At 32.8% G+C, this 27,264-nt stretch overlaps 3 protein-coding genes and 1 long non-coding RNA gene across 4 annotated transcripts; 1 reads left to right on the top strand and 3 right to left on the bottom strand.

Moving 5' to 3' along the window:
• Positions 1-543: 543 nt before the first annotated feature.
• LOC105952197 (Glycosyl hydrolase family 47 protein) lies at positions 544-5,708 on the bottom strand. Its single transcript, XM_012975722.2, has 15 exons — positions 5,329-5,708; positions 4,326-4,368; positions 4,168-4,233; positions 4,032-4,093; positions 3,851-3,950; positions 3,469-3,654; positions 3,259-3,307; positions 2,850-3,029; positions 2,625-2,745; positions 2,449-2,530; positions 2,246-2,331; positions 2,048-2,148; positions 1,416-1,557; positions 1,111-1,261; positions 544-1,026 (listed from the first exon to the last, which is right to left on the bottom strand). Exons 1-15 carry the CDS (start codon positions 5,463-5,465, stop codon positions 805-807), a joined length of 1,728 nt encoding a protein of 575 aa, XP_012831176.2. The 5' UTR covers positions 5,466-5,708; the 3' UTR covers positions 544-804.
• A 9,022-nt stretch (positions 5,709-14,730) lies between these two features.
• On the bottom strand, positions 14,731-15,633 carry LOC148767845 (uncharacterized). The gene is made up of 2 exons (XR_016033548.1): positions 15,463-15,633; positions 14,731-15,243 (listed from the first exon to the last, which is right to left on the bottom strand). It is a non-coding gene; the product is annotated as an uncharacterized LOC148767845 (long non-coding RNA).
• Positions 15,634-16,562: 929 nt separating this feature from the next.
• LOC105952196 (U-box domain-containing protein 40) lies at positions 16,563-18,489 on the top strand. The gene has a single exon (XM_012975721.2). The coding sequence runs from the start codon at positions 16,805-16,807 to the stop codon at positions 18,407-18,409; it is 1,605 nt and encodes a 534-aa protein (XP_012831175.2). The 5' UTR covers positions 16,563-16,804; the 3' UTR covers positions 18,410-18,489.
• Positions 18,490-23,324: 4,835 nt separating this feature from the next.
• Positions 23,325-23,894, bottom strand: LOC105952141 (metalloendoproteinase 1). Its single transcript, XM_012975657.2, has one exon. It carries the CDS (start codon positions 23,892-23,894, stop codon positions 23,325-23,327), a length of 570 nt encoding a protein of 189 aa, XP_012831111.2.
• Between the last annotated feature and the right edge of the window lie 3,370 nt (positions 23,895-27,264).

The following is a 27,264-nucleotide window of genomic DNA, read 5'->3' on the forward strand; positions in this document are numbered from 1 at the left end:
TACAACTTTTATTTTATATTATTATTATTATTTGAAAAAATAATTTGTAAATATTATAATAATATTTTAGGAACAAAAGTATTTGAGTCAAATAAGTTTAACAATTATACTGGCGTCATGTACTTTTTTGTCATTATAGCAATAAACAGACCTTTTATTTCCAAACAGCTGAACAACTTATAAAAACAAAAAGTAACTTATAAGCTACATATCCAAACACCTTAAAAATTAATTTTTAAAATAAGATCTAACAGCTTATCAGCTCCTAAAACATCTTATCAGATGTAGGAGCTTATAAGATGTTTTAAATAAGCTTAGCCAAACGGGCTCTAAGACATTTGAGCATTTACTTTTTTTTTTAATTAATTGAAAACTAAAGTTTATTTGCTAAACAATACAGCTTTTCAAGTAACCGGATTAACGGTATATCATGTTTTAGAATTTATAAACACCCCCAATTTATAGAAATAACCAATTATTCACGAATAATCCGAAGTTTATTCGATCCACCAAATACGAACTCCAACGAGCGGGAAAAAAAAATTCAAAACGTCGAGATAATTTTCTATAACATAGTGTTTTTTTTTAGTGATACATGTAAATATGTAATAGATTTCTCTTCCTCTTTCCTACAAACTATCAAATAATGTTAGGACATACCTTTAACTTTTTAAGCCTGTGGTTTTCCCCTCAGAAATGGGCAAATTCTTTATTTTCGATTTTCCTCTCATAAATATATATATATATATATATATATATATATATATATATATATATATAATTTTCTGGAAGAAATATATAAAATTATACCGAAAGCCATAGTCCACAATAGCCAGAAATACTGCACGATCTCCGTCTGCAAGAAATCGAATCAACACCACAATCCTCGTCAGCAAGGCACCTGTGGTGGGCCCGCGCGTCAGGAATGTGACAAATGCTCTCGACTGGCTGGCGCCCGTTTCCGCAGTTGAGCGCCGGACATATTTTCATCGACATTGCACTTGCTCGTTTTTGTTGCTCTTCGCCCTGCAATTAATTCAATATCATCCAATTTAACGAAACGTAAATTTAGAAACTGAATTAGAGAGAGAAAGTAAGCAAATCAATCACCTTGAGAGATGTCCAATTACTTGGAATATAGGCCTCGGGAAGTCTCTCGTGCCACGAGCTTAAAATCGGGAGCGGGTGACCTTCCGTTGTAAATACGTAATTTGTATTCACCAAAAACGAATCATCAAATAGAAGATACAAGTACTTGCACCTACACAACAAATAAAAAATACGTTTAGAGAAATTTTATATTTATATATATATATATATATATATATATATATATATATATATATATATATATATATATATATATATATATATATATATATATATATATATATATATATATATGGTAAACTCACGTCTCGGCGAGAAAGAAACTATGCTGGTGATCTTCCAACTCCATAGTTGTGACATCTCTAATGCTAGCAAAGCCAGCTTCGACTCGTGTGTGTAAATTGAGGGAATCTACGATCGATTCGCCTACTTCTAGATACCATGGATCTGACGATAACGAAGGGTTTATTATAGTCAAATTAATGTAATAAATATTATTACAAGTAAAGTGAAATGGAATCGTAAAATACAGTTTTATAGCAGTCTTAATTTTTCAATTAAAAAAATGATATTTTTTTTTTCTCGCAACTTTCACGAAGTTCAAGTAATTTGGTGTTATATTTGATGCACCAATAGAAAGAATGATGGGTTAATTCCCATATGTTTACTCAAATTGTTATACAACTCCCCTGTGTTATTTTTATTTAGTAAAAGCCCCCTATGATGCATTTTATTTAGCAAATTACCCCCTACATAAAAACTAATCATTTAGGGGATCATGTGCTAAAAAAGTGCATCGGTAATATCACGGAGAGTTTTTTTTTTTAACAATTTGAAATAACACGTGTTTTTTTTGCCATCATAGAATCAACATAAAACTACAAAATACTATTAGAACTTCATATTACACCGACTCCCGAAAAAAATACTAACATACCTTTGGTTGCTTGATAGAGGTAAAATGTCGATTCTGCCAACTCGGGTCGTAATGGATAGTATTTCTCTGTAGGATGCAGCATTTGATGATCCAGTAGATATCTAAATTATATGACATCAGTCAACAATTACAAGTACGAAAAAGAATTCTTTAAAAAAAGATTAAATTAATATAAATAAAAATAACAAAACACGATACCTCTCTGGCAATACGCCAAATTGTTGCCATACATAGAAAAATTCACGGTGCGATGAATTAGCAGCAGCTATGTCCCCTGCAAGAACCTGACTACCCGTAATTAAAAATCAAGAATTTCTAGAATTATTCAAAATTAAAAAAAAAAATTAAAAAAAAAAAAAAAAAAAAAAAAGAAAAGATAAAGGTAGATTTTGCCGATATACCTGAAGACCAGGCCAAAATGCCTGCAGGCTCGTAAGTTGCCAGTAAGTTGCTCGCCCTGTTCTCATGTCAGCTTCATGGTACCTAATAAAGAAGTAATTTTTTTTTCGGATTTTATTTACTAGGTAAACGGAATAATTTACACCGAAAACGGAATTAATTTGATTGAGTTTATTACCAAGGACCGTGTCTGAAATATTTCTGCACAGCGAGATATGCAGACTGAAACATCCTCCAAAATTCTTCCCTTCCAAATAAAAGGTGGGCTTTCAGTAAATATTCGTAAAACGAATCGACCCCTGGAAGAGATAACAACGAGAATGGGATTAAATATGTATTAAAAAAAGGGTTTTGAGAAAAAAAATAAAAAATTATATATATGTAGCAATCTAGGAAAGCGTACCAGCACCAATCCCAGACGAGTACTCAATCCACTCCCCAGTTTGTACATCGAGTGTTGTTCCTAAAAGATTTAAAGAACTCCTCATACTCCATAGCTTTCGAAGAGCTCGTAAAGCAGCAGATTCGAATCTTGGGTCACCGGTCAAATGCGACAGTGCTCCCATTTCAAGAATTAGAGAACCTAAAACCGAGATACCAGAATTCAGCATTTATCAAGAAACTGATACAATACCACAGGTGAAGTGTAAGCGCTTGTGTGTGTGTGTGTGTGTGTGTGTGTGAGAGAGAGAGAGAGAGAGAGAGAGAGAGAGAGAGAGAGAGAGAGAGAGAGAGAGAGAGAGAGAGAGAGAGAGAGAGAGAGAGAGAGAGAGAGAGAGAGAGAGAGAGAGAGAGAGAGAGAATCTCCATACCACAACCAGATGTGCTTGTTTCGGTTGTCTCCTTCTCCATCACACCATACTGTACACAGAATTTTGCAGGTATACACGGTAAGAAAGAATATACATATAGTGCCAAGACAGCTCGTACAAAAAGGAGAAAGTAAATAAAAGATTTTTCAAAATCGGGATTTTTTTAATTTTTTTTTATCATACATACATCGAAAAACATTAAAGTAGTACCTTAAGATTGACCCATGCATAAGGCAACCCAGTCGGGGTATCAAAAGCAGGTAAAAAACGATTCCCCAACTCCTCAGCCAAAACGAGAAGCTGATTTCGATAACTTCCTTTTTTCGTAAACCTGTTTGTAGAATCAGTTGCAAGAATATGAGCAGACACAAGTCCCCCAAGTACTCTTATGTTGCACTACACAAATATCCGGCAAACGGGAAAAAGAAAGAAAGAAAGAAAAAACAATCAAAACACTCCAATAATATATCATATTATTAATAACACAAATACGTTGTTCTTACACGACATTCCGGATATTTAAAAAAAACCAAGAAGAAGCTAATATTAAACCGAGTTCCTCAATGAATTAAAACACTCGATAATACGTTACCTCAAAAAGATTTATCCTCGCATCAACATCAAATGTTAGATTTTCAGACAGCCATAAAACTGACTTTTCGAACTCGGTTTCGTTTCCCATTATCACAAGGCTGATAGTTCGAAGAGAGAGAAAAAGGTTAAAGCTTTGATTTTGATTAACACGAAACTCGGTAAGAATTTAAATATGGAACCTGGACAATGATTCGATAAGTGTAAGAGCTGTTCCATTATACTCTTGCGGTAGATGTTCGAGCTGAAATTTAAAAGAATAGAAGTTATTCGACACAGCTTTAACCTTTCGCAAAATACTCGGGGTAAAATACGCACCTTTAAATTTCCGAGCTCACTTAGCGAATTTGTGTAAGTTTTTGTAAGAGGCTTCAATTCGTCATGCTGAAAAAAGTACGTAATTTTACTTAATCCAAGTTGATTAGGGTAAGAGAATTTAAAAACGGAATATAGAAATTATGTAATTGAAGACTAACCGGGAAAGCATACATCATGTAGTTGTCATACGCATGGTAAAACCTGATATAAAAAATGGTACAAGTTAATATATACTTCAACCAAAGTTTAAGAGTTTATATTCGGTCTTTCTCTTTTGCTCCTATACTTCAAATTCTTTCGTCCTACGCCAAAATACAGTTGTAATAATACCCTATAAACACATCTACCATGTCATTAATTGCTATGGTTTAAAACGTATGCCAAAAAAAGATTTCGGCTGCCACTAAGTTACACTTCGGTCTTTCTAACATAAATGGTAGACGAAATCTCGATATTTGAATTTATTTGAATTTTTTTGACAAACCCGAAAAGGTTAACAAGAAAAGATTAAGAATTACCAAGAACTCCATTAACCCTAAACAAATATTTTGACAGAGGTTGGTCAAAGTTAACTCTATTAGCAAATCCTTAAATACAACACCACAAAAACCGAGATCTTATCTAACGGCTCAAACATATAAATTATTTCCAAATTATATATATCCGATTACTACTTCTGCCGGGAAATGACACCTTACACTTGTCATTCTTAGCTGCAACCTTCGGGAAACACTTTTGAAGAGGAATATAATGTATAAAACCGAATCGTTGCCTCCAAACCGAATCAAACGATTGTACACCTTTGTAATATAATTGCACACGAAAGTTCGGATTTTAACTTGTTCGACACTAAATCATCAAAAATATCCCTATTTCTCATTATATGATCATAAAACCCATCATCGAAATTAGCAGGTAATCTTTTATTTACGATTGCATCATCGAAACACAAGCCAATTAGTACCAAAATTACTCAATGCAGCACATCACAAGCAATTACTCCACAATCATAGCACACATTAATCAATCAGTTCACACAGAAAAATAAAAATAATAAAAAATAAGTCAATTGAAACCGAAACCCAAAATCCGAAACCCGAAAACCCAGAAACCCGAAAACTAAAATTTGCAAGAAGAAAACAGAGAAGATAGAAAGATTACATCTTGCGAACTTTATCACTCATCCGCTTCTTCTTGACTGCAAAAGGGTCCAGCTTCGACGACGATGTTTCGATGAACAACGTTTGACTAATCACAAGAAATATCATAGCCCATGTCTTTATATCTACAGTCGACATGATTTCAGCTGTGCGCGCATCAAATTGAATCCCACAAATAATTCAATTTTGTGGGTCTTGATTTTTGAATGAACTAAATCTTTATCCCATCAAGAAATGGAAGGAGGGTATTAGGGTTTCGATCCGAGCCTGGGATTATGGTTTTAGGGCAACGAGGTAGAATTACAGTGATCTTTTTCTTTCCGTCGGAAAAATGAGTCTGTTCTTTCTGGGACTGTTTTCCCTCTGTTAATTGGAATTTAGCACACAATCTATAATATATAAAAGTTGAATTGCATAGCTAACTGATTGACATTTGGCAATTTCAATTGATGACATGTCTTCAATTTCATCCCAAGTGGCGAATTGGTTGGTCGAAATAAATCATCGAAAAACATGTCATCATTTTCCAAAATTAAAGATAGTTAAATATGTTTAATTATTTTATTAATATATTTATATCCTACCATATATAAAATGCTCTAAATATATCAACTTTTTTGGAAACCCTAAATAAATTTATTTTTGAATTTAATTTTATAAATAATTTAATTTTAATTTAGTTAAATTCGATTTAAAATCTTCTCTTATTATAATTGGATGATTGGTGGTGTTACGAATTTTTTTAATTTTAATTCATAAACTTTGATTTATATTAAAACAAATATTGTAGAATAAATTATTTGATATTATACATTTTACATGAACATGACTAGAGAATATGTATTTTTTTTACTAATTTACTATTATATATTAATATTATCTGTAAAAAAAGATAGATATGTGTTTGAATTTACTATCTTGCGAAAATTGACACCATTTGTTATGTCATGTGTAGAGTAATGTACTCCCACTTATTTATCATATTGAAAATTATACTACATGAATTTCACGTTATTATTTAAATAATTATTTTTTTCTTCACCGAAGAATCCAGTGACAATAAATTTTACGATTGATTTAACTTTTTAAATTATATACTAATTAAAATACGAATTTTATCATGATTATACTAATAAATTGAATGACCTAAGCTAAGTTTAATCAATTGATAAAAAAACGAATTGATTTTATATATTTCAAAATATAATAATTCTAAATATTTGGTATTAAATTCATTTTTATTTAATGGCTAACATTAATAATATCAATTGTTTTGTTTAAAATGTATAATGATCGTATATACTATATATTGTATTCCACTAATAAGGATTTCATTATGACTCTAATAAATATAATTATGGAAATATCTAGATCAACACTAACCCAAAAGTATCAAAATGAGTTTGCAAATATTTATGTGCTATTTAATATTTTATTTTGATATTTATATAAATGTATTTGCTCCAACCATAGGTATTAAATCGTTGTTAATTAAATATATCTAATTGCCACATGTTATTTTCTAAATGGACACTGAGGTGGTTGAATTCATAACTCATGTTTGATATTTTATTCACCATGATTGCATAATGTATTTTTACATTTGAAAGATGAAATATCAAAATACCTCATTTCATAAATCTAATGGAATTAAAAATTATTATTTTGGAGAATAAAAATGGTGGTTAAATGTTTTGATAGCTCATTTAATAATCTCACTCGAAGTGCTCTTGCCGTATATAGTTTATATTAATAATTTACCTAATGTTTGTTTCCCTCTTACATCAACCGCTTATGGTATGATTTTTGAAGGAATTTTTTTATTACGTGAAATATTCCAATAATGCTTATTATACCCTGCACACACGACATTTCTTTATGGTACTTTTTAAATACAAAAATTACCCTCAGGTGAACTTTACACGAAATATTTATTCTTCTTAAATAACACTTTCACAATTTTGTATTATTACCATGACCACCCCTGAGGGTAATTTTTAAGTTTAAAAAGTATGATAAAAGAAATGTCCCGTCTGCAAGGGTAGACTCCATATTTTTTGGGATATTATATAGAATAAAAAAGATTCCGTACAAAAATCACACCATAAGGGGGTTGTGTAAGACATAGACAAACATAAGGGGAATTTTAGTAATCACCGATAAGTGGGGGTGTTTTCTGTAATTTAGTCTAAGTTCAGGAGGATTTTCATAATTTATCTTATTAACAATGATTATTGTTCTTTTACGTCTTAATGTTTGCTTATACCCTTATAATATTTTATATAATTTTAATGTCAATTTGATAATATAATTAAATATTAATTTCTAATATATTTAATATGTGTTTTTTTATGGTTCAACTACCACACATAAGAAATTTGATATAAATGTTCGAGATTGAATAGAATTATTTTTTTTTATACTAAATAATAGATCATTGCAAAAACAATTGTTGCAAAATTAGAATTTTTGATTATAATTATAATTATAATTATAATTATAATTCTTTGAATTAGTATTAGTATTAATACTAGAAATAGATTCAAATTGTAATTATGATTAATATAATATTAGGATTATAATTAATATTAGTATTAGAATTATAATTAAGATTATGATTATGCTTAGTACGATAATTAGTGACATGTATTAGTATTAGAATTATGATTAGCATTAAGTTTGGGATTAGAATTATAATTAAGATTAGAATTAGAATTAACATTAGCATTAGCATTAACGTTAGTATTATTAGTATTAAAATTATTAGGCTTATGATTAGTGTTAGGAATAGGATTATGATTAGGATTAGGATTAGAACTATGATCAGTGTTATGAATAGAATTAGGAATACGATAAGGATTTGGATAATATTAGAATTACAATCATAATTAGCATTAGCATAATAATTAGCATATCTAGATTACATTAGCATCAAAATTACTATTAGCCAAGGTTCTAAAAGGCGGTTATCGGGTACGTGGCGGTTAGGGACCGCCACACGATAAATCGGCGCGGCGGTGATTTATCGGAGATAAATCGGAAATATATCAGTTTTTAAATTTAGTGTAATATATTTCTAAATATTATTTGTAAATACTCAAAATATATATAAAAGAATATTTAAACATAATTATATCCTATCATTCATATGTTATTATATAATTCTAATTACTCAATAAATAACAAAAATTTAAAAATAATAAGATCATAATATAATAAAAGATTCTTACGAAATACAAATACTACGCAAGTCTTTCGCATCAACAATTAAAATAAACACAACAAACCATAAATTACGGGGTAGTACTTGGTTTGGTTTTGGAAGTTGAAAGAATTGGAGAAAAACAAAAAATCAAAACATATTTTCATTTTAATTTAAATTAAAAAAAAAAAAAAAAAACCGATTTGTTGACCGATATATCGGTTTGACCCGCCAAAAAACCGCCGCAAACCGCCTCGCTGTAAAAAACCGATATTCCAAACCGCCTCAACAAAATCGTAAAGGTTTATAACCGATACCGATATATCGGCCGATATATCGACCGCCACGACCGCTATTTAGAACACTGCTATTAGCATTAACATTAACAATATTAACATATTAGTATTAGTAATAGTATTAATAATAGTATTAGTAGTAATATTAGTATTAGTAATAGTATTAGTATTGGTATTAGTATTAGTATTAGTATTAGTATTAGTATTAGTATTAGTATTAGTATTAGTATTAGTATTAGTATTAGTATTAGTACAAATATTAGTAGTAACATAAGTATATGTATCAATATTATTATTGGTATCAGTATAAGTATCAGTATCAGTATCAGTACCACAATATCTATCAGTACCAGTATCAGTATCATTATTAGTATCGGTATCAGTATCAGTATCAATATCAATATCAGTATCAGTATCAGTATCTGTATCAGTATCGGTATCGGTATCGGTATCGGTATCGATATCGATATCAGTATCAATATATGTATATGTATCATTAGCATTAGATCATTAGCAATAAAATTAGTTTTAGCATTTATATTAGTATTAGTAATAGTAAGTATTATTACTAATATTAGTATTAATATCAGGATAAGTATCCGTATCAGTATTAGTATCAATATCAGTACCAGTATCAGTACCAGTATATGTATCAGTATCGATATCAGTTTCAGTATCAATATCAGTATGAGAATCAATATTAGTATCAATTTTAGTATCAGTATCAATATCAGTATCAGTATCAGTATCAATATTAGTATTAGTATCAGTATTATTAGTATAATATTAGTATTAGTATTACTATTTTTATCGGCATCAATATCAGTATGAGTAACAATATTAGTATCAGTATTAGTATGAGTATCATAATTAGTAATAATATTCGTATTAATATTAATATTACTATGAGTATCAATATGACTATCAACATCAGTATCAGTATCAGTATCAATATCAGTATCAATGTCAGTATCAGTATCACTATCAATATCAGTATTTGAATCAATATCAGTAAGTATTAGTATTAGTATTAGTATAAGTATTAGTATTAGTATTAGTATTAGTATTAGTATTAGTATTAGTATTAGTATTAGTATTAGTATTAGTATTAGTATTAGTATTAGTATTAGTATTAGTATTAGTATTAGTATTACTATTAGTATTAGTATTAGTATTAGTATTAGTATTAGTATTAGTATCAGTATTAGTATTAGTATCAGTATTAGTATTAGTATTAGTATTAGTATTAGTATTAGTATTAGTATTAGTATTAGTAACAGTATTAGTATTAGTATCAATATAACTATTATTAGTATCAGTATTAGTATTAATATTTGTATTAGTATGAGTATTAGTATCGATATTACTATCGATATTAGTATTAGTATTAGTATTAGTATTAGTATTAGTATTAGTATTAGTATTAGTATTAGTATTAGTATTAGTATTAGTGTTAGTATTGATATTGGTATTGGTATTGGTATTGGTATTGGTATTGGTATTGGTATTGGTATTGGTATTGGTATTAGTATTTGTATTAGTATTAGTATTAGTATTAATATTAGTATTAGTATTAATATTAGTATTAGTATTAGTATTCGCATTAGTATTGATATTCGTATTAGTATTCGCATTAGTATTGATATTCGTATTAGTATTCGCATTAGTATTGATATTCGTATTAGTATTAGTATTAGTGTTAATATTAGTATTAGTATTAGTATTAATATTAGTATTAGTATTAGTATTAGTATTAGTATTAGTATAAGTATTAATATTAGTGTTAGTATTAGTATTAGTGTTATAGCAATAGTATTAGGATTAATATTAGTATTAGTATTAGTATTAATATTAGTATTAGTATTAGTATTGGTATTGGTATCAGTATTGGTATTGGTATTAGTATTATTATTAGTATTAGTATTAGTATTAGTATGTGTATCGATATTGATTAGTATCAGTATTAGTATTGATATTAATTAGTATAAGTATTAGTATCAATATTAATATCAATATTGGTATCAGTATTGGTATCCATATTGGTATCGGTATTGATATCAGCATTGGTATCAATAAGGACGTATACATCTTATCTCTTTTGCAATATTTATAAGTTGTATTGTTGTTTGAGCAATTTGCATCACTAATTAAACGTCATTAGTTATAAACTTACAGGTTATTTGAATATCTATTTTGTTACTTCTCTCCTACCATGTTTGTTGTTAATTTAGTTATTTTGCAAAATATTGACATTGTGTAGTAGGTTGCATTCCTCGAAATAGAGTTATACCATATATTTTAAATGATTTCACTTAATCTTCATATCGTGTTTGCGCGCTTCACGTTTTCTTCTTTGGAATATTTAATTTAATCTCATATGTTAAAATTCTGAAATAAGAGATAAAGTTTATGGTTTTTTTTTTATTTTCTTCCATTTTGTTTACTTGAATTGCTATTGTTATAAAGAGATAGTCGTTTACATATTATTATTTTTCTCATTTTAAAACTGACATCCGTGCAACGCACGGGTGAAGAACTAGTAAAACGAAAAGCAAATTTTAAGATTAAATTGCGAAATTACCTTCTTATTTGGATAATTACAATTATTTTCTTAGGGTCCATTAGATATACACCCCTCATATGGAAAATAAATAGGGATAGGTCCACCCCTAAAATTCCTTCTTTGAGATAACCCCCTAGAGAGGGAAAAGTACCATTGTGCCCTTATTTTACTATTTTCGCCCAACTGCATTCAGCATTTTTGCTACTGCATTTAGTATTTTCGTTTTTTTTTTAAATTTTTTTTTTTATTTTTTTTTTTTTCTGATTTTTTTGCCCGAAAACTTCCCTGTTTCGAATATGACTATATATGACTATATAAGTTTTTTTTTTTTTAGCTTTTTTTTTCTGATTTTTTTTTTCCCGAAAACTTCACTGAATATGACTACATATGATTATATAAGACTATAGTCATGTACTGTCTTTTTACCCAAAGTTATGGTCGACCGATTATATATATCGTTGATTTTATAAAAAAAAAATTCATCTACATCTCCAACAAAATTCAAAATTTGAATAATGATATTATAAATCAATTCGCACCCAACAAAAAATTGAAAAAACGCAATCATCAACATCACTATACATCAGAATCACCACATAACTTATATATGACTATATATAACTACATGTGAATATATATGACTATATCTATATGACAATATGTGACTATATATGACTACATGTGACTAAATATAACTACATGTATATGACTACATGTGATTATATATGACTACATGTATATGACTACATGTGACTATCTATAAAAGTATAGTCATATATAGTGAAATACACAGTCACATGCAAATGTTACTAAATGTTACTATATGTTACTATATATTACTACATGTGTCGAAACCCTATCAAACTTTTTGCCATCAGGGTCTAGCTCGTCAACTCGAAATATATCTTCAAAAAGTGTTTCCACCATAGTTACAGCACTGTGTCGAAACCTAAATCCAAAAACAAAACACGATAAGTCCTGGCCCATCAAATTACACATTTTAGATGGTGTAGAATTTCACATCGGTTAAAGTATTTTTCTGCGTTTATTATATTGCAAATCTGTAATGATTAACTACTGAAAATGAAAAATTTCATCCTGATCGTCTCAAATTGAATGGGAAATTCACAATGCTAGAAATAGTTTTTTAACATGCCATAAAAAAAGAATACTTCGGGGGTAACAAAAGCGTATTCGATTTCAGAAAATTGACAGTTAAAACCACAAGGCTTGTTTTAAAGCTGGATTAAGTATCACTGGCTAAACACATAATGTAGCGTGTACAAAACGGTCATAAATAATAATATAACTAAACTAACTTCAACCTCCTGATTTTCTAATTTCTCAGGAACACAAAAAATACTTATAGCAAAATTATTATCCTGCAGAAACTGCACAAGCACAAGCATTAATGAATTTAAACCACAAATCGCTTTTTTCATACGAAACTCTTGCTGATTTAGTTGCCGATATTTGATTCCAAACAGGGCTCAGTCCAATTTGCAGCCAATGATAAAATTGGCCACACACACACACACACACACACACACACACACACACACACACATATATACAGAGAGATGTCAATTGTGAAAGCAAAGTAGATGAGCAAAAAAACAGCAGCGAATGCAAAAAAGGTGGAAAGAGAAACAGAAAACCCAAACGAAACCCTAGATCAATCAATCCCCAAGTACATCACAAAAAAATAAGAATCTTAGCAAATAAATAAAAACAAATCAAATACACAGTCACATGCAAATGTTACTAAATGTTACTATATGTTACTATATATTACTACATGTGTTTACATGTGCTGGATCATTAAGACGTGAAATCAACGAATTCATACATCTATAATCTATCTAAATAACATGATATATTGCTCTTAATCTTGGACTGGTTTCACAATACTAACAAAATCATGACTATTAGAGATAGTTCATACATCTATCAGGCCTTTTATACATGAATTCAATGGTGACAAATACTAGCACAAAAACATTGAGTGGATATCATCGGTTGGGGAAAATTCACACAAACTACATCATATCATTAACCATTAACCATTAACCATTAACCAGAGTAATTAAATCATGTCAAATCTATGTAAATTGTTAATCATAAGTAAATGATTTAGTAACTAAATTACTTAATCATCATTAATATTCAAACAAAGTTATAATCTATGTCATGGAGAGTTGATGAAATTCGTAACATAAAAGAAGTACTCACGTCAATTCTCCGATGATGACAGCACCTTCGGCAAGAAACAGAGTCATGTGACTCGTGAGATTAAACGGCGCTGTTTGGCAACTGCCCCGAGGAAAATTGAGCCGGCCGCCCCATTTTTTCCCAGCTTCGAAATTGCCGACATCATCTTCTCAAACGCCGCCGTGTTGAGAGTCGACCCATCCCCCATCTCTCCAAAGTCAGTCAAGTTGAACGACAGAGACTTCAGATCTTGGCGGCGGCGGCGGTGGAGGACTCGACAATGGCTCCGAATCCGTATACATCCTTAATCGTCTCTTGGTGTCGCTTCTCCAGCCCAAGCCGCGGCGACGGGAGATAGATCGGATCTGGCGAGAGAGGGGGAGATGTAGAGAGAGAGAGAGAGAGAGAGAGAGGAGAGATAGATAGATAGAGAGAGAGAGGGGGGAGAGTTGGTGGGTCTGAGATGGTGGTTGCGACACGTGATAGGAAGAGAAAGAGAAGATTAGGTGATAGGATATAGAAAATGCTCTTTACGGTTTAAAAAGTGCTATTCACCGTTCAAAACAAAAAAGTGTTTATCTCTCTAAAATCCCTAAAATTTTCGAAAAAAATGGACGAACGCCCAAGTCGGGGGCCCGCCGCCTGAACAGACGCCCAAAGTGGGCGTCCGTTCAGGCGACCAGCGCCCGACTTGGGCGTGTAAACAGTTTTTGGACGCCCGGTTTGGGCTTTTCCCGGGCGAACCGGCGCCCGGTCCAGGCGTCGGTTCGGCCGGGAAAAGCCCAAACCGGGCGTTCGATTAATTTTTTTTTTTTTTTTTCTGTTTTAAAATAATTTTTTTTTTTTCTGAATTAAAATAAGTTAGTAAATTTAATATAATTTATGTTTACAGGATGTCTAATTGGGCGAAAAAATTCGGACTGAAAAAGGGAAAGGACCCCTAATAAAATATGTTGTTCAAAACCTTATTATTATTATTATTATTATTATTATTATTATTATTATTATTATTATTATTATTATTATTATTATTATTATTATTATTATTATTATTATTATTATTATTATTATTATTATTATTATTATTATTATTATTATTATTATTATTATTATTAGAACATAATATAATAATAATAATAACATACTAACATTCATTATAACATCATAACATAATAATAATAACATACAATGTCAATAGTAATACATTCATTCCAATAAAAAAAAACAAAACTAAATCAAACACTATTTAGAATATCTCACGCTTCACGTCGACTCCGCAACGCCTTTGGTAGACTACTCTGACCTCCCATATATTGGAAAATGATTATGCTTCCCGTATACTACTCTGACCTTCCATCTATCGTCCGACCGTAGCTCTCCGACAATTTGAAAACCACAGTTTCTTTTTTTGCTACCGGTCCTTCTCGGGCGCGCGTTTGGGTTAGTTGATGGACATTCTCGTTTCTCCCCGTATAGGTCACAAGTCAGAAAAATCTTTTTTTTAGAACAACTTTTTTTTAGCATTTTCACAAAAAGACCTCTTGCAACGAACCTCGCCCAAACCACTACCTCATCCTTCGAGTCAAACAACTGAGTTGTTGTAAAATAATCGGTATGATCAACTTCAATTGTAGACGTATCGTCCTGAAAAAAGCGTAAAAAAATTGATAAAAAAAAAAAAAAAAAAAACGTTTCAAAGCCAAAAGCCCAACTCGGGCGCCCGAAGGTGCAGTGCACGCCCATGTTGGGCGTGCAAGAGCCAACTGCACGCCCAACATGGGCGTGCACTGCACCTTCGGGCGCCCGAGTTGGGCTTTTAAACGTTTAGCCCATTTTTTTCGATCGAAAAGACGGAATTTTTACCTCGTTGTGTCCGCTATCCAGATCTTCATCCGATGAACTCATTTATGTTCGTATATCACACCAATAAGTATGATTTGTGATGAAATCGTCTTGAGAGCGAATTTTTTTAGAGAGAGAAAGAGAGAGAGTCTTTGAACGGTAAATAGCAATTTTCAAACGGTAAAAAGCAAATCCCTAGGATATTTATTGAATTGAAATTAAAGGGTAAAATGGGTATTTTAAATTGTTCAGGGGGGTCTCACAAATTAAGATTAGAATTTGGGTTTTTGACTAAGGAAGAAAAAAGCATTGGACCTCCTTATATATATTTTCAAAACTAGGGGGGTATCACTCATTTACCCTATTTTCTTAATTATGTATTGTCTTACCCGTTTATTTTTACAATTTTAAATTTATTTATTGAAGGAGTGTTTTTGTAAAACAATACTTAGTTGAGAAATGATTATAATTACCCAAATAAATAAAAAATTCGTAATTTGATCTTACCCAGTGGTTAGTCATAATTTACCCTAAAATGAATCACATTAAAAAAATAAAAGAGAAAGAAAATTATTGGGTTTTCATTTTAAGCTCGAAATAATAGCAATGGAATTTGGAAGAGGTTTTTTGAAGGATTTTTTGCTATAAAAAGGGTCAAATGTTCCTTTTACGTGTTTTTTTCTTCACTGAATATGAGTTGAATTTGATTAACAAAATCTTTATTTTTATTTTGAAATCTACATTTTACTCAATTCAGCGGTATAAAAACAATTTATTAAATATATTGATGTTCCAATTTATTTGAAATTTTAATGATAATTTTCTTTAAAAGCGCTTTCTTTTAATCAATAGGGGGTGATTACAATTTGTTAGTAGATGTTTAGGGATATAAATTGAATGAGTCGGACTGTAATTATTACTTAAAAAAAGGTTGAAACAAAAGTCGCATGTAATTCAATTAAACCATACTATGCTAAGTACATATAATAAACTCAACCTAACAATAATTAACAAATGAATTCGAAATTATCAATTGACACAATCACAGTTGTTCAGAAAGCAGTCCCTAATTTGAACTATTTCTAAATAAATTAAATGTAAAATTCTTTCTAGGAATCTCCTTTCTAACATCATCTCCAACAAACAAAACGTCAATTTTTTTTCTCTCTCTTGTTTCTCTCTCTACCTCCGCACGCACACAGTGACTCAGTCCACTCAGCCTCTCTCTCTTTCGCCTAAAAATAAAATCTTTACCAAAACCCCATCTTCTTCACAGTAGAAAAAGCTTCCCCAAATCCCTTTTCTTCTCACTTCAATTTCTCTAACCCTAACCCCCAAATCTTCTTCAGATACAAATTTACAGATGGGCGGAAATGGAAAGCTCCGCCGCTGGAGAATCTCCTTCCACAGATCTTCCTCCTCCGCCGCCAGTAAAGAGCCGCCGCCGGAGTTCCTCTGCCCGATTTCCAACTCCCTGATGTTCGATCCCGCCGTCGTTTCCTCCGGCCAGACGTTCGAGCGCGTGTGCTTGAACGTCTGCCGAGATTTACGCTTCACCCCAACCCTCGCCGACGGGTCGACTCCCGATTTCTCGAACGTGATACCGAATTTAGCGCTCAAGGCCGCCATTCTCAACTGGTGCTCCAAATCCGGGTCGGACCCCCCGAACCCGCCCCTGTATTCCGATATCGAGTCCGCCGTTCGCTCTCTCAGGGGCTTCTCCGAGAATCGAGAAAGTTCGAATTCGGAAAGGGATTTGCTGAAGTCCGTCGCTGAAAACCCTCAGATTTTGTTCTCGCATTCTGCGACGGAATTGAACCAACGGAATTTGTACAACAACTCTTCGTCCAGCTCCGAAGAATCCGTAATCGCCAACACGATGACGATGACGCCGCTTCTGCCGTTCGCCACCCGGCCTTCGTGCTTTTCGTACTCCTCTTCCCCGTCGACTTCGTCGGAGTTTATAAACTCCGACGAGGCTTCGTCGAACAATGCGTCGTCTAGTTCGTCGGGAGAAGACGAAATTTTCGTCGCTAAAATGAAAAGTTTAGATATTTATGAGCAAGAGCAAGCCGTGATTTTGTTGAGGAAGACGACGAGAACGAATGAAGAAGTGAGAACAGTGCTTTGCTCGGAGAAACTTTTGTTTGCTCTGAAGCAGTTGCTTGGTTCGCGATACGACGCCGTTCAGACCAACGCCGCGGCGGCGCTGGTTAATTTGTCACTGGAGAAGGGTAACAAGGTTAAAATTGTGAGAGCCGGAGTTGTTCCGGCGCTGATCGACGTTCTGAAGAACGGGTTCGAGGAGTCGCGGGAGCACGCCGCCGGCGCGATTTTCAGCCTGGCGCTGGAGGACGAGAACAAGACGGCCATCGGCGTGCTCGGCGCGCTGCCGCCGCTCCTTCACGAGCTGAGATCCGGGACGCGGCGGAGCCGCCGCGACGCGTCACTGGCGCTGTACCACCTGACGCTGGTGGGGAGCAACCGGGCGAAGATGGTGAAGCTCGGAGCCGCCGGAGCTCTGCTGGGGATGCTGAAGGACCCCGAGGTGGCGGCGCGTGTGGTGCTGGTGGTGTGCAACCTGGCGGCGTGCGACGAGGGCCGGGCGGCGCTGCTGGACGCGAACGCCGTTCAGTGCTTGGTGGAGGCGTTGAGGAATGGGGCCGAGTTGGACTCCGAGTCGACTCGTGAAAACTGTGTGGCGGCGCTGCACTCGTTGAGTCATGGGAGCTTGAGGTTTAAAGGACTGGCGAGGGATGCTGGGGCGGCGGGGGTGCTCCGGGAGGTGGCGGAGAGTGGCGGCGATCGGGCGAGGGAGAAGGCGAGGAGGATTTTGGAGGGGCTGAGGGGGCCGGAGGAGGGGGAGGAAGGAGATGAGGTAGATTGGGAAGCAGTGATGAAAGGTGGAGTGACCCGGGGGAGGTACCGAGTTGGGATGAGTCATGCTCCTAACTCGACCGAGTTCTGAGCTAAGATGGGTATTAAAAAAAATCAAAAATGTAATTAATTAATATTAAAATTATTGGTAATTTTGTTGGAGCTTGTCAATATCTCTAAGGGGATCACTATTTCAAATACTAACTTTTACTTACTTGAATACCAAAAAAAATAAAAAATAAATAATTAATTGTAAATTACTTTAATGCCCTTAATGAAAATTAAAACCAAAAAAATATTACAAATACTATTTTTCTTTCTTAAATATCAAATAATCAAAAACCTAAAAAAAACATTTTCCTCCTCACTCACAAACCCCTCACCTCCTCCACCTTCTTCTTCTCCCTCCCCAAAAACCCTCCTAAAAAACCTCAAAACAAAAGAAATCAAAACCTTACACAACTTGCAAAATGGCGTCAAATGACAATAGAATGGTAGTTTACGAGCAAGGAGAACCCATTCAAGTATGTATTCATGTATTTTTTGAGCTAAAACATCGATTTTGAATTTTTTTTTTTTTTTAAAACTCGCCATGTATTTTCGACACATACAGGTCGAAAATACCCTTATTTTTCGACATGTATGTGTCGAAAACATAACAATTCATATTTCATTAAGTTTCGACACCTAAGTGCCGAATTTTGATACAATTTTCGACACCTAAGTGTCGAAAATTACCCATATTTTCGACACTTAAGTGTCGAAAAAAAAAAAAAAAAATTACACAGATCTAATTCGACAGGTAGCTGTCGAAAATTGGTTGAATATTCGACAGCTAGCTGTCGAAAACTCATCCAAATTTCGACAGCTATCTGTCGAATTATCAAAAATCCCATTTCAAGCTTTCACATTTTTCGACAACTATATGTCGATTTTTGATGAATTTTCGACATCAAGCTGTCGAAAATTCATCAAAAATCGACATATACAGGTCGAAAATTGTGAACGAAGAACCAACCCACGAATCTCAAATCAATGCTCAAATCGATTGAAATTAGATGCACCCATTACTAATTAACGATCATTTCTACCTAAAACAATCAAATTCTAATTACCCATATCAAACAATCAAATCCTAAGTAAATATTAAAGAAAAAAAATTCGAAAAAAAAAAATCCTAATTACTTGGATGAATGAAACCGGAACGAAGAAGCGGCGGCGGGTTGATAACAATGGACGAAGAAGCGGCGGCGGCGTACGGTGGCGTTCGGCGGCGTTCAGCGGCGGCGTCGGCGGCGAAGGCGGCGAGGGTTGGAGAGGGTTGGAGGTTTTTTTTTACAACAAAGGGATTTTTTTATTTTTTTTTTATTTGGTTTTTGATTAGGTAATTTCTAATAAAATTTGATATAATTGATATTTTGTATGAAAGGGTGTTTTTGTAATTTTCTTTTTATTTTGGTATTAAAGTAAGAAAAAACTGATAAATATGTACTCAATTTTAGTTTCAAACTTAATAGTATTCAAGTAAGCAAAAGTTAGTATTTGAAATAGTTGCCCCCTATCTCTAATGGTTAGCTTTTTTTCTTTTTTCTTTTTAATTTTTAAATATTTTTTATCATCTTTATTATTATGTGGATTGGGGCCAAACATCTTTGTTTCTTGTAGGTGAAATGATTTTTAATACTTTTAATTTAGGATTATGATAGTGAATGTTATAATATTGTAAATGAATATAATTATGTATATAGTTGAAGAATTCAAGTTGACTTTTTCTGAAATTGTTGGCTACTTTTCTAAGTTGTTTATTTTGTATTAATAAACAATTAACATGTCAAATGTGTTGTGCTTGAATTAAATCATTAATTATGTTTTATTTGATTGAACTAATAAGTTCAATTTGGTTTTGAGACATGGGCCCACATGCACAAAAAGATGAATCTAGGTAATAAAGCATAGAGAAATGAGTGGCCAAATATTGTTGAGGAACGTAACACAAATGACTAGGGCCCATATGGAATATGTCACAAGTACGGGCAGGCAGTCTGGCCATGTGAGCCGAGTTTATGTATGCTCAAACTCAAATCAAGTGACAAGTACGGGTGGTGTTTGGCCATGTGAACGAGTGTATGTATGGTCAAACTCAAATGCCGTCGGATCTTATGATCAGAAGTTGAAACTCGAACTTTGTAGTTATAGATTCAAACTCTGCTCATATAATATTTTTGGATTTTGGGTTTTAAAAATTCGTGTATATAGTCCATGTAATACAAATATTCGTAAAATTGCAAAAAGATGATTTTTTAATGATTTTTTATTTTATTTTATAATCTTTGCAAATTTAAATAACTCAAAATCAATGAAAAACCTAATTATTTGTTATTACAATATTTTTGAATTCGTTAAATTAGTTTTAATATAAGCTTGAAAATAGTTATAATGGACTAATGTAAGTTCAAAATATCATTTATCGTCAAGTGTTTTTGTCAGTTACTGTTAATACATAATTGTATAAAATATATGTTAATAAATATGTCAAATAATAAATTTAATAAATTTTAAAAAAAATTATTCGATCGGGTTTTATTCTGGTTGAGCCATAGTGAGCTCAAACTCGACTTATAAACTTTTCGGGTTTGATAAAATGACTCAAACTCGGACAGGTTCATAGTTAGTTAGGCTTGGTTCAAATAAAATCGGATCGAACAACGGGCTTCTGGTAGGCGCTACTCAATTGCCAGTCCTGGTCACGAGTATATTTTAAAATATTTTTGTAATGAAATTTTATTATTTGAATATTTTCTTTAGAAGCTAATATTTAAGAGTTTAGTATTTCACTAAGTTTAATAAAAATAAAAATAAAAATCTACTTGGTTAACTGTTTTACATAATTTGTTTTATTGAAATGCTAAATCTCACACTAATTTTACCAAATCCTGCACACAACTGAAACTATTTATCTCTCTAGAATATTCTCTTCTCATTCTCTACCTTTCTTCTGAAACTATTTATCTCTCTAGAATATTCTCTTCTCCTTCTCTACCTTTCTTCTTTTTCCCTAACTTTTTTCACAAAATCACACACTAAGAACGTCCCTAGCATTCCAAGTTCGAATTTGAGAAAAATCTTCACGTGTCCAAATTAAAATAAAATTGGAATTTGAGAAAAAAATTGAATTGATATGAATTTGAATAATTAAAAAGGCTTAATGAAATTGAATAAATATTAATAAAATTGAACTCATTTTTTATGATTATTCACGTAAAAAATTAATGAATTATGGGTTACTTTGATAAAATTATCTTAAAGAGAAGTTAGAAAGAATACAAGTATTGAGAGATTTTTTTTTTAATTTATTTATGGAATTTAGTAAATTTTAGTGCGGGATTTAGCACGCCCCTTTGTTTTATCAAAAACAAGAATATAAAAAATTACAACATGAAAAAAAAAATTCACACATAATTTATCAAGCATTAGCCAAATAATAACTCTAAAATGGAAAATCAGGTGAACTAAACTAAAAGAATTAAAAACTACCTTGGTCAAAAGGTTCCTTCGACCCTACACCCGGTGAAAAACATCGGGTGGGTCTTCTGCTGCCACGTGTTCTTTTTTTTTTTCTAAAACCCCTAAAGGTAAATCCTAGCGGAGAATTTATGATAAAATAAAAATAAAACACGTGGCAGCAGAAGACCCACTGGTGTTTTTCACCGGGCTAGGGTCGAACAAATCTGGTCAAAATTGGAGAATCTACGATTAGAAATCAAACCGTTGCCAAATTGGATCTGGCTGAAGTTTCGAAATTGGGAATTGTTAAGACACCAAGGAATTTTGACTTTCAAGTCAACGCTCCAGCCAAATTGTGTTTAGGTATTGAAAATAATGTACTAATATTTAAATTTTCTTCAGTCAATTTTGCATTATATTCTTGATGATGACGGATTAATTCAATTCCACCGGCCCGTTAAGCAGATGTGGCCCAATAAAAGTCCACAAAAAGTGGCAATCTCGTAATAAGTGATCGCCAACGAGAATCTTCCGATGAAGTCCTGCGAGCAACTTCGGCAAACAAGTCATGAGAACGTGGTCGATCGGTTACAATTAGGCGAGATACTTGCTCGCCTGGACCATGTGACATTATATAATGCACGTCTCATCGGCTGACATATATAGAGAATATTTGCTACTTTTGACATATGCTGTTATTCTACTATTCACCTGAAATTAAATGACGGAGTTAACACAATTGAAATGTAATTTCGCGTCCGGAGATATTTTGGCTTGAAGTGATGGGACATGTTTAACTCGATTGAGGAGGAATTTGACATCCGAACATCGTCCTATAAATAAATATCAGAGTATCATGGGCCATACCAAGTAAGAAACCCACACCTCAAGAACTTATAACAAAAACGAGAAAATTCTCTTAAGAAAATTACTGATTTGGCCGCCGAAGTGCTAACCTCGGCCTAAGTCCGAATTTCTTCTCTTTTTTGCGGATCTTGTTTAAGCCTAAGGCACACTCCAACAACCCATCAAGAATATGACTTCATCACTTGTAAATCTTTCTTACACCTCTAAAACCACACCTAAAATCAATTGAGGAGGAATTTGACAGCCGAACATCGTCCTAAAATCAACTAGATCGATGTATTTTTCTCCTTTTTACCAGTAAAATTAAATAAATGCATGTTTAGATTAAATTATAAAGAATTGTAGCTATAATTTTATTTTCTTCGAAAAATTGTCTCCCATGCTTAAGTTGCACACACGAAATACACAAACCTTGTTCAAAATTATTGGATATAAAAAAAAAATCGGAAGTCCTAAATGAAATTATTGTTCCAAAATCAGAAACTTGGGTATCGAAAGAGACACAATTCAAGAATTCACATCCAATTTTCACCCCTAAGGCTCAAAGAGGAACGTAATTAAATTAAATTATTGAAATCATCTATGTATATGTACATAAAATACACATAAATTCCCATACACCATTGTGTAACATTTTATTTCAATTTGTACAATGCCTTGATACCTTTAATATCATCCGCATCCAATTTCTTAATTTCACCAAGATGTACTAATGGATACATGACTGAATTTGCATCACTACTATGACCAAGCCCAAGTATATGGCCCAACTCATGCAGCCCAACCGTTTTTATATCGAACGCATTTCTTTCCCCTTTGTTGGACCATTTTAGCCCCGCGTCGAAATGGACCTCTCCGATCGGTGGCGGGTAAGAGTGGGCCACACCCCCTATCGGCTCGGGCCCACCAAACGGAAGATCGTCGCCGTGTTCCCCATGCAAGAAAAGTATCCGGACATGCGCTCCATCAAATTTTCTCGTAGGTTCGAATTTAAAATTTGTCACTGAAGCCCATTCCTTAAATGCGAGCTCTATGGCCAGTATAGCTTCTTTTGGGGTGCTGGCGCTGAACGCGTACTTGAGTATTCTCTTTTTCCATCTGGGTTGACCAGGCAAAAACGCGTAAAGAGAATCCGTAGTAAGAAATTTTACATTTTTACAACTGTGATTGTAAAAATCGGGCATCGCACATCGGGGCTTGTGCATTTTTGCTACTGTCTTGGAATCGAGAATTCCCGTGACGTTCAGATTGTAGAATTTTTGGTACTTCTTAAGGGCGAGTTGTAAGGGCTTATCGAAAATGTTGTTACTTTTGATTTTTTGATTATTGGAACAATTGTTGCGATTCAAGTATCCGAGATACGTGAGGTATTTTTTGAGCTCAACTACCCCTTTAATTTTGTCGCCTTTTTGGACTCTCAAGGGATTCAAAAATTTCATGTTTGATGGAATTTTGATGCTTGAAACAACGTAGGAATTGATGAAAAAAACGAGAAAAATGTGCGCAAATACTAATTGGGGTGCCATAATATTCAAATTTACAATGCAAAGTAGAACGAACTTCGTTTGATTATTTGGAGTCGATCGAAATGGGGTTTTAATGGCTTAGGTTGGAATCTTTAGACCAAAAAAGTTTTTGAGATATATAACGCAATAAATAGCAAGATAACGATAATGAAATAAGTGAAGTTAATTGGCAAATAGCATTAAATCCTTTCCACCTAAAATTAAAAGAATTTTGCGAAATGGGAAAAAGGAAAAAGAAAAATCTCTAAGAAATAGCGGGCTTTGTAGATCGTAGATCGTGCACTGGATGAGTTGAGAATACACGTGTATGGTGATCGCAGTACTTGATAAGGTTCACCGGATGTAGATTGTATTCGAATAAACCAGAAATAGAGGAGGAAGATGGTGTTTGATTGAGTACGTGTTTTTTTTTAATACCAGTGAAATCTGTCCGTCTCGCCATACAAAACAACGTCGTTTTGTTTCTATTATGTAGTATAATAAATAATACATGAATAAAGTAACTGTTACATGTCAAAAATTATATCTATAACAACGGCATTGTCTTTTTTGTTCTATAGATATCTATTATTTTAAGTATTGTCTTATAAAACTTTGATTTTAGTTACTCTCTTTAATGAATTTATGGTTAAAACGTACTATTTTGATTTATTTTTGACATCTATCATTGGTATTATTCACGTTGGTTTCAATTGAAGATTTAACGTTTGGTCATTCATTTTAATTTCTAAATATATAGTTTCGTGTAAAACTTATAAATTATTAGGAAAAAAAACATGTTTAAACTATAACATGTTTCGATCCGTGAAGGTTAGGTCCTACTATAAACCCGCCATAGACCCGTCTATCCTAAACCCGTCGAAAAACCCACAAATTCAGTTCTTTAAATCAATCAAAAACTAGTGTACTAAATATCGGTCGTGGCGGCCGATATATCGACCGTCATATCGGTGGCGGACATAAACCTTTACGATACTTGTGTGACGGTTTTGAAAACCCTTTTTTTGACGGTGAGGTGGTCCGAGGCGGTGTGTGGCGGGTCAAACCGATATATCGGGTCAAACATCGAGCGATATATCGGAAAAATATTTTGTTTCTAGTTTTTTTTATTTTTTTATTACAAGAAAAATATGGTGCTTATTTTTTATTATTATTTTTTTTCAATTCCAACAATCATCTCTTTCAATCAAACCCAAATTCACCGACCGCGTAAGAAGAACCTGGCCTTAAAAGAACACAAAACAATCCACACACCGCGACGACATTCTCTATCTCACTATTAATGTTAAAGTTTTGTTATGTGATTTGAATATATAAACGATGAAGAGAGAATCATGTTTAATTGTTTTTATACGTTTTTAGTATTTACAAATAATATTTAGAAATATATTACACTAAATCTAAGAATCGATTTATTTCTGACATATCTCCGATTAATTACCGTCGTACCGATTTATCGTGTGGCGGTCCCTAACCACCTCGGACTCGATAGCCGATATTTAGAACCCTATCAAGAACCATTATCTAATTGGACATCGGTGACTTTTGCTAGAACTTGCGGATTTATGACCCGCGCACAGCCCCTGCTAATTAATACTATGTTTTCTTGTAGTGCGATGATTGTAATCCCTTAATCAGTCATGTACTCATCATGTAAGATCTAGTCACTATTTTACTCATGTAAGATCTACTACATATCTCTTTTAAATCATGTTAGAACCTAACACTTTGAAATATACTCCAACTAATAGACTCGTGATGACATCTTTGAAAACCCTAATTTCAAAAACCAACAACAAAAAAAAAATCACCATTTTCTCTTTTTTCTTTTTTTGCTTTTTTAAATTTAAATAAATTGTATTATAATTGGTAATTAAATTAAGAAAGATCGGAACTCGAACCTCCCCTCACTGTCGTCCGTCGATCGGAAAAGCCTACGGCCACTAATTAGCTAGTAAAAAGTATAAAACATAATGATGAATTTGAAAGAAATTAATATCAATTGTCAACTTCATCTTGTGGTACGTACATATATGGTTGTTCTTAGCTACGCCAGTTTTGTATATGCTATTTAATGCATTTTAATCTCTAATATAGAAAATTCTACAGCACGAAAACCGGAATTATTAATACACAACACATGCCACTGCCAAATTTAAATAAACAAACGTACTGTAATAATTAATAAAAATTGCAATGATGATAATCAATTCTTGAAAAATTAATTAATTAGATCCACTAATTAAATAGATCTAATTAATTAAGAAATATTACATATTCTTGCACAAAATTAATCAGTGTTTAATTTCTTATAATATTAAAAAAAAAAAAAAAATCAAACAAACAAACAAACTCTGAACTTATTTATATGAAATCACGAAGAGGTTTCGAAAAACCCCACATGGCTTAGCTAAATTATAATATAATGAAGCAGCAAACACAAACCCTATGCTAATTAATGCAACGATAAAACATTCGGACCGAGATGCTTGATTCCCCAGAGAGAGAGAGAGAGAGAGAGAGAGAGAGAGAGAGAGAGAGAGAGAGAGAGAGAGAGAGAGAGAGAGAGAGAGAGATGACTGTTTGAACCTTGGAAATAAGAATTTGAAGGTCTTTTGAGCATATAGCTGTGATCTTCTCTCTGATCTTTATTTATGGATTAGGGTTTTCGTTGATCAAGAAAGGGAATAAAGAAGATCAAGATTTTAGTTTCTTGATCTGGTGGTGGTGGTGGGGTGGGTGGGGGAGGGGGGTAGGGGGTGGTGGTGCAATGATGGTGGTGGTGGTGGTGAAGAGTCAGAATATGAGTGATGAGGAAAGTTGAAGCCATGATTATTATGATTGCTGTTTCTTTTTTGGTGCTGCTGCAGCTCATATATATCAATGAATGAATGAATGAATATTCTTTTATATATATATATATATATATATATATATATATATATATATATATATATATATACTCTCTCTCTCTCTCTCTCTCTTTCTCTAATATGTATGATGCTTTCCTTGACCTTTCAGCCCTAGTTGGACCTATAGATGTCACATT

The sequence above is a fragment of the Erythranthe guttata genome, chromosome 9 (assembly GCF_056151865.1).
Source record: "Erythranthe guttata isolate IM_541 chromosome 9, IM_541, whole genome shotgun sequence".
NCBI classification, from domain to species: Eukaryota; Viridiplantae; Streptophyta; class Magnoliopsida; order Lamiales; family Phrymaceae; genus Erythranthe; species Erythranthe guttata.

Excerpts from the sequence above, each read along its gene's own strand:
- LOC105952141 (XM_012975657.2), bottom strand. The coding sequence starts at position 23,894 with ATGCACAAGCCCCGATGTGCGATGCCCGATTTTTACAATCACAGTTGT.
- LOC105952196 (XM_012975721.2), top strand. The coding sequence starts at position 16,805 with ATGGGCGGAAATGGAAAGCTCCGCCGCTGGAGAATCTCCTTCCACAGA.
- LOC105952197 (XM_012975722.2), bottom strand. The coding sequence starts at position 5,465 with ATGTCGACTGTAGATATAAAGACATGGGCTATGATATTTCTTGTGATT. Across the intron at positions 4,234-4,325 it reads ACATGATGTATGCTTTCCCG|CATGACGAATTGAAGCCTCT; the intron begins GTTAGTCTTCAA and ends TACTTTTTTCAG. Across the intron at positions 4,094-4,167 it reads GTGAGCTCGGAAATTTAAAG|CTCGAACATCTACCGCAAGA; the intron begins GTGCGTATTTTA and ends TTTAAATTTCAG.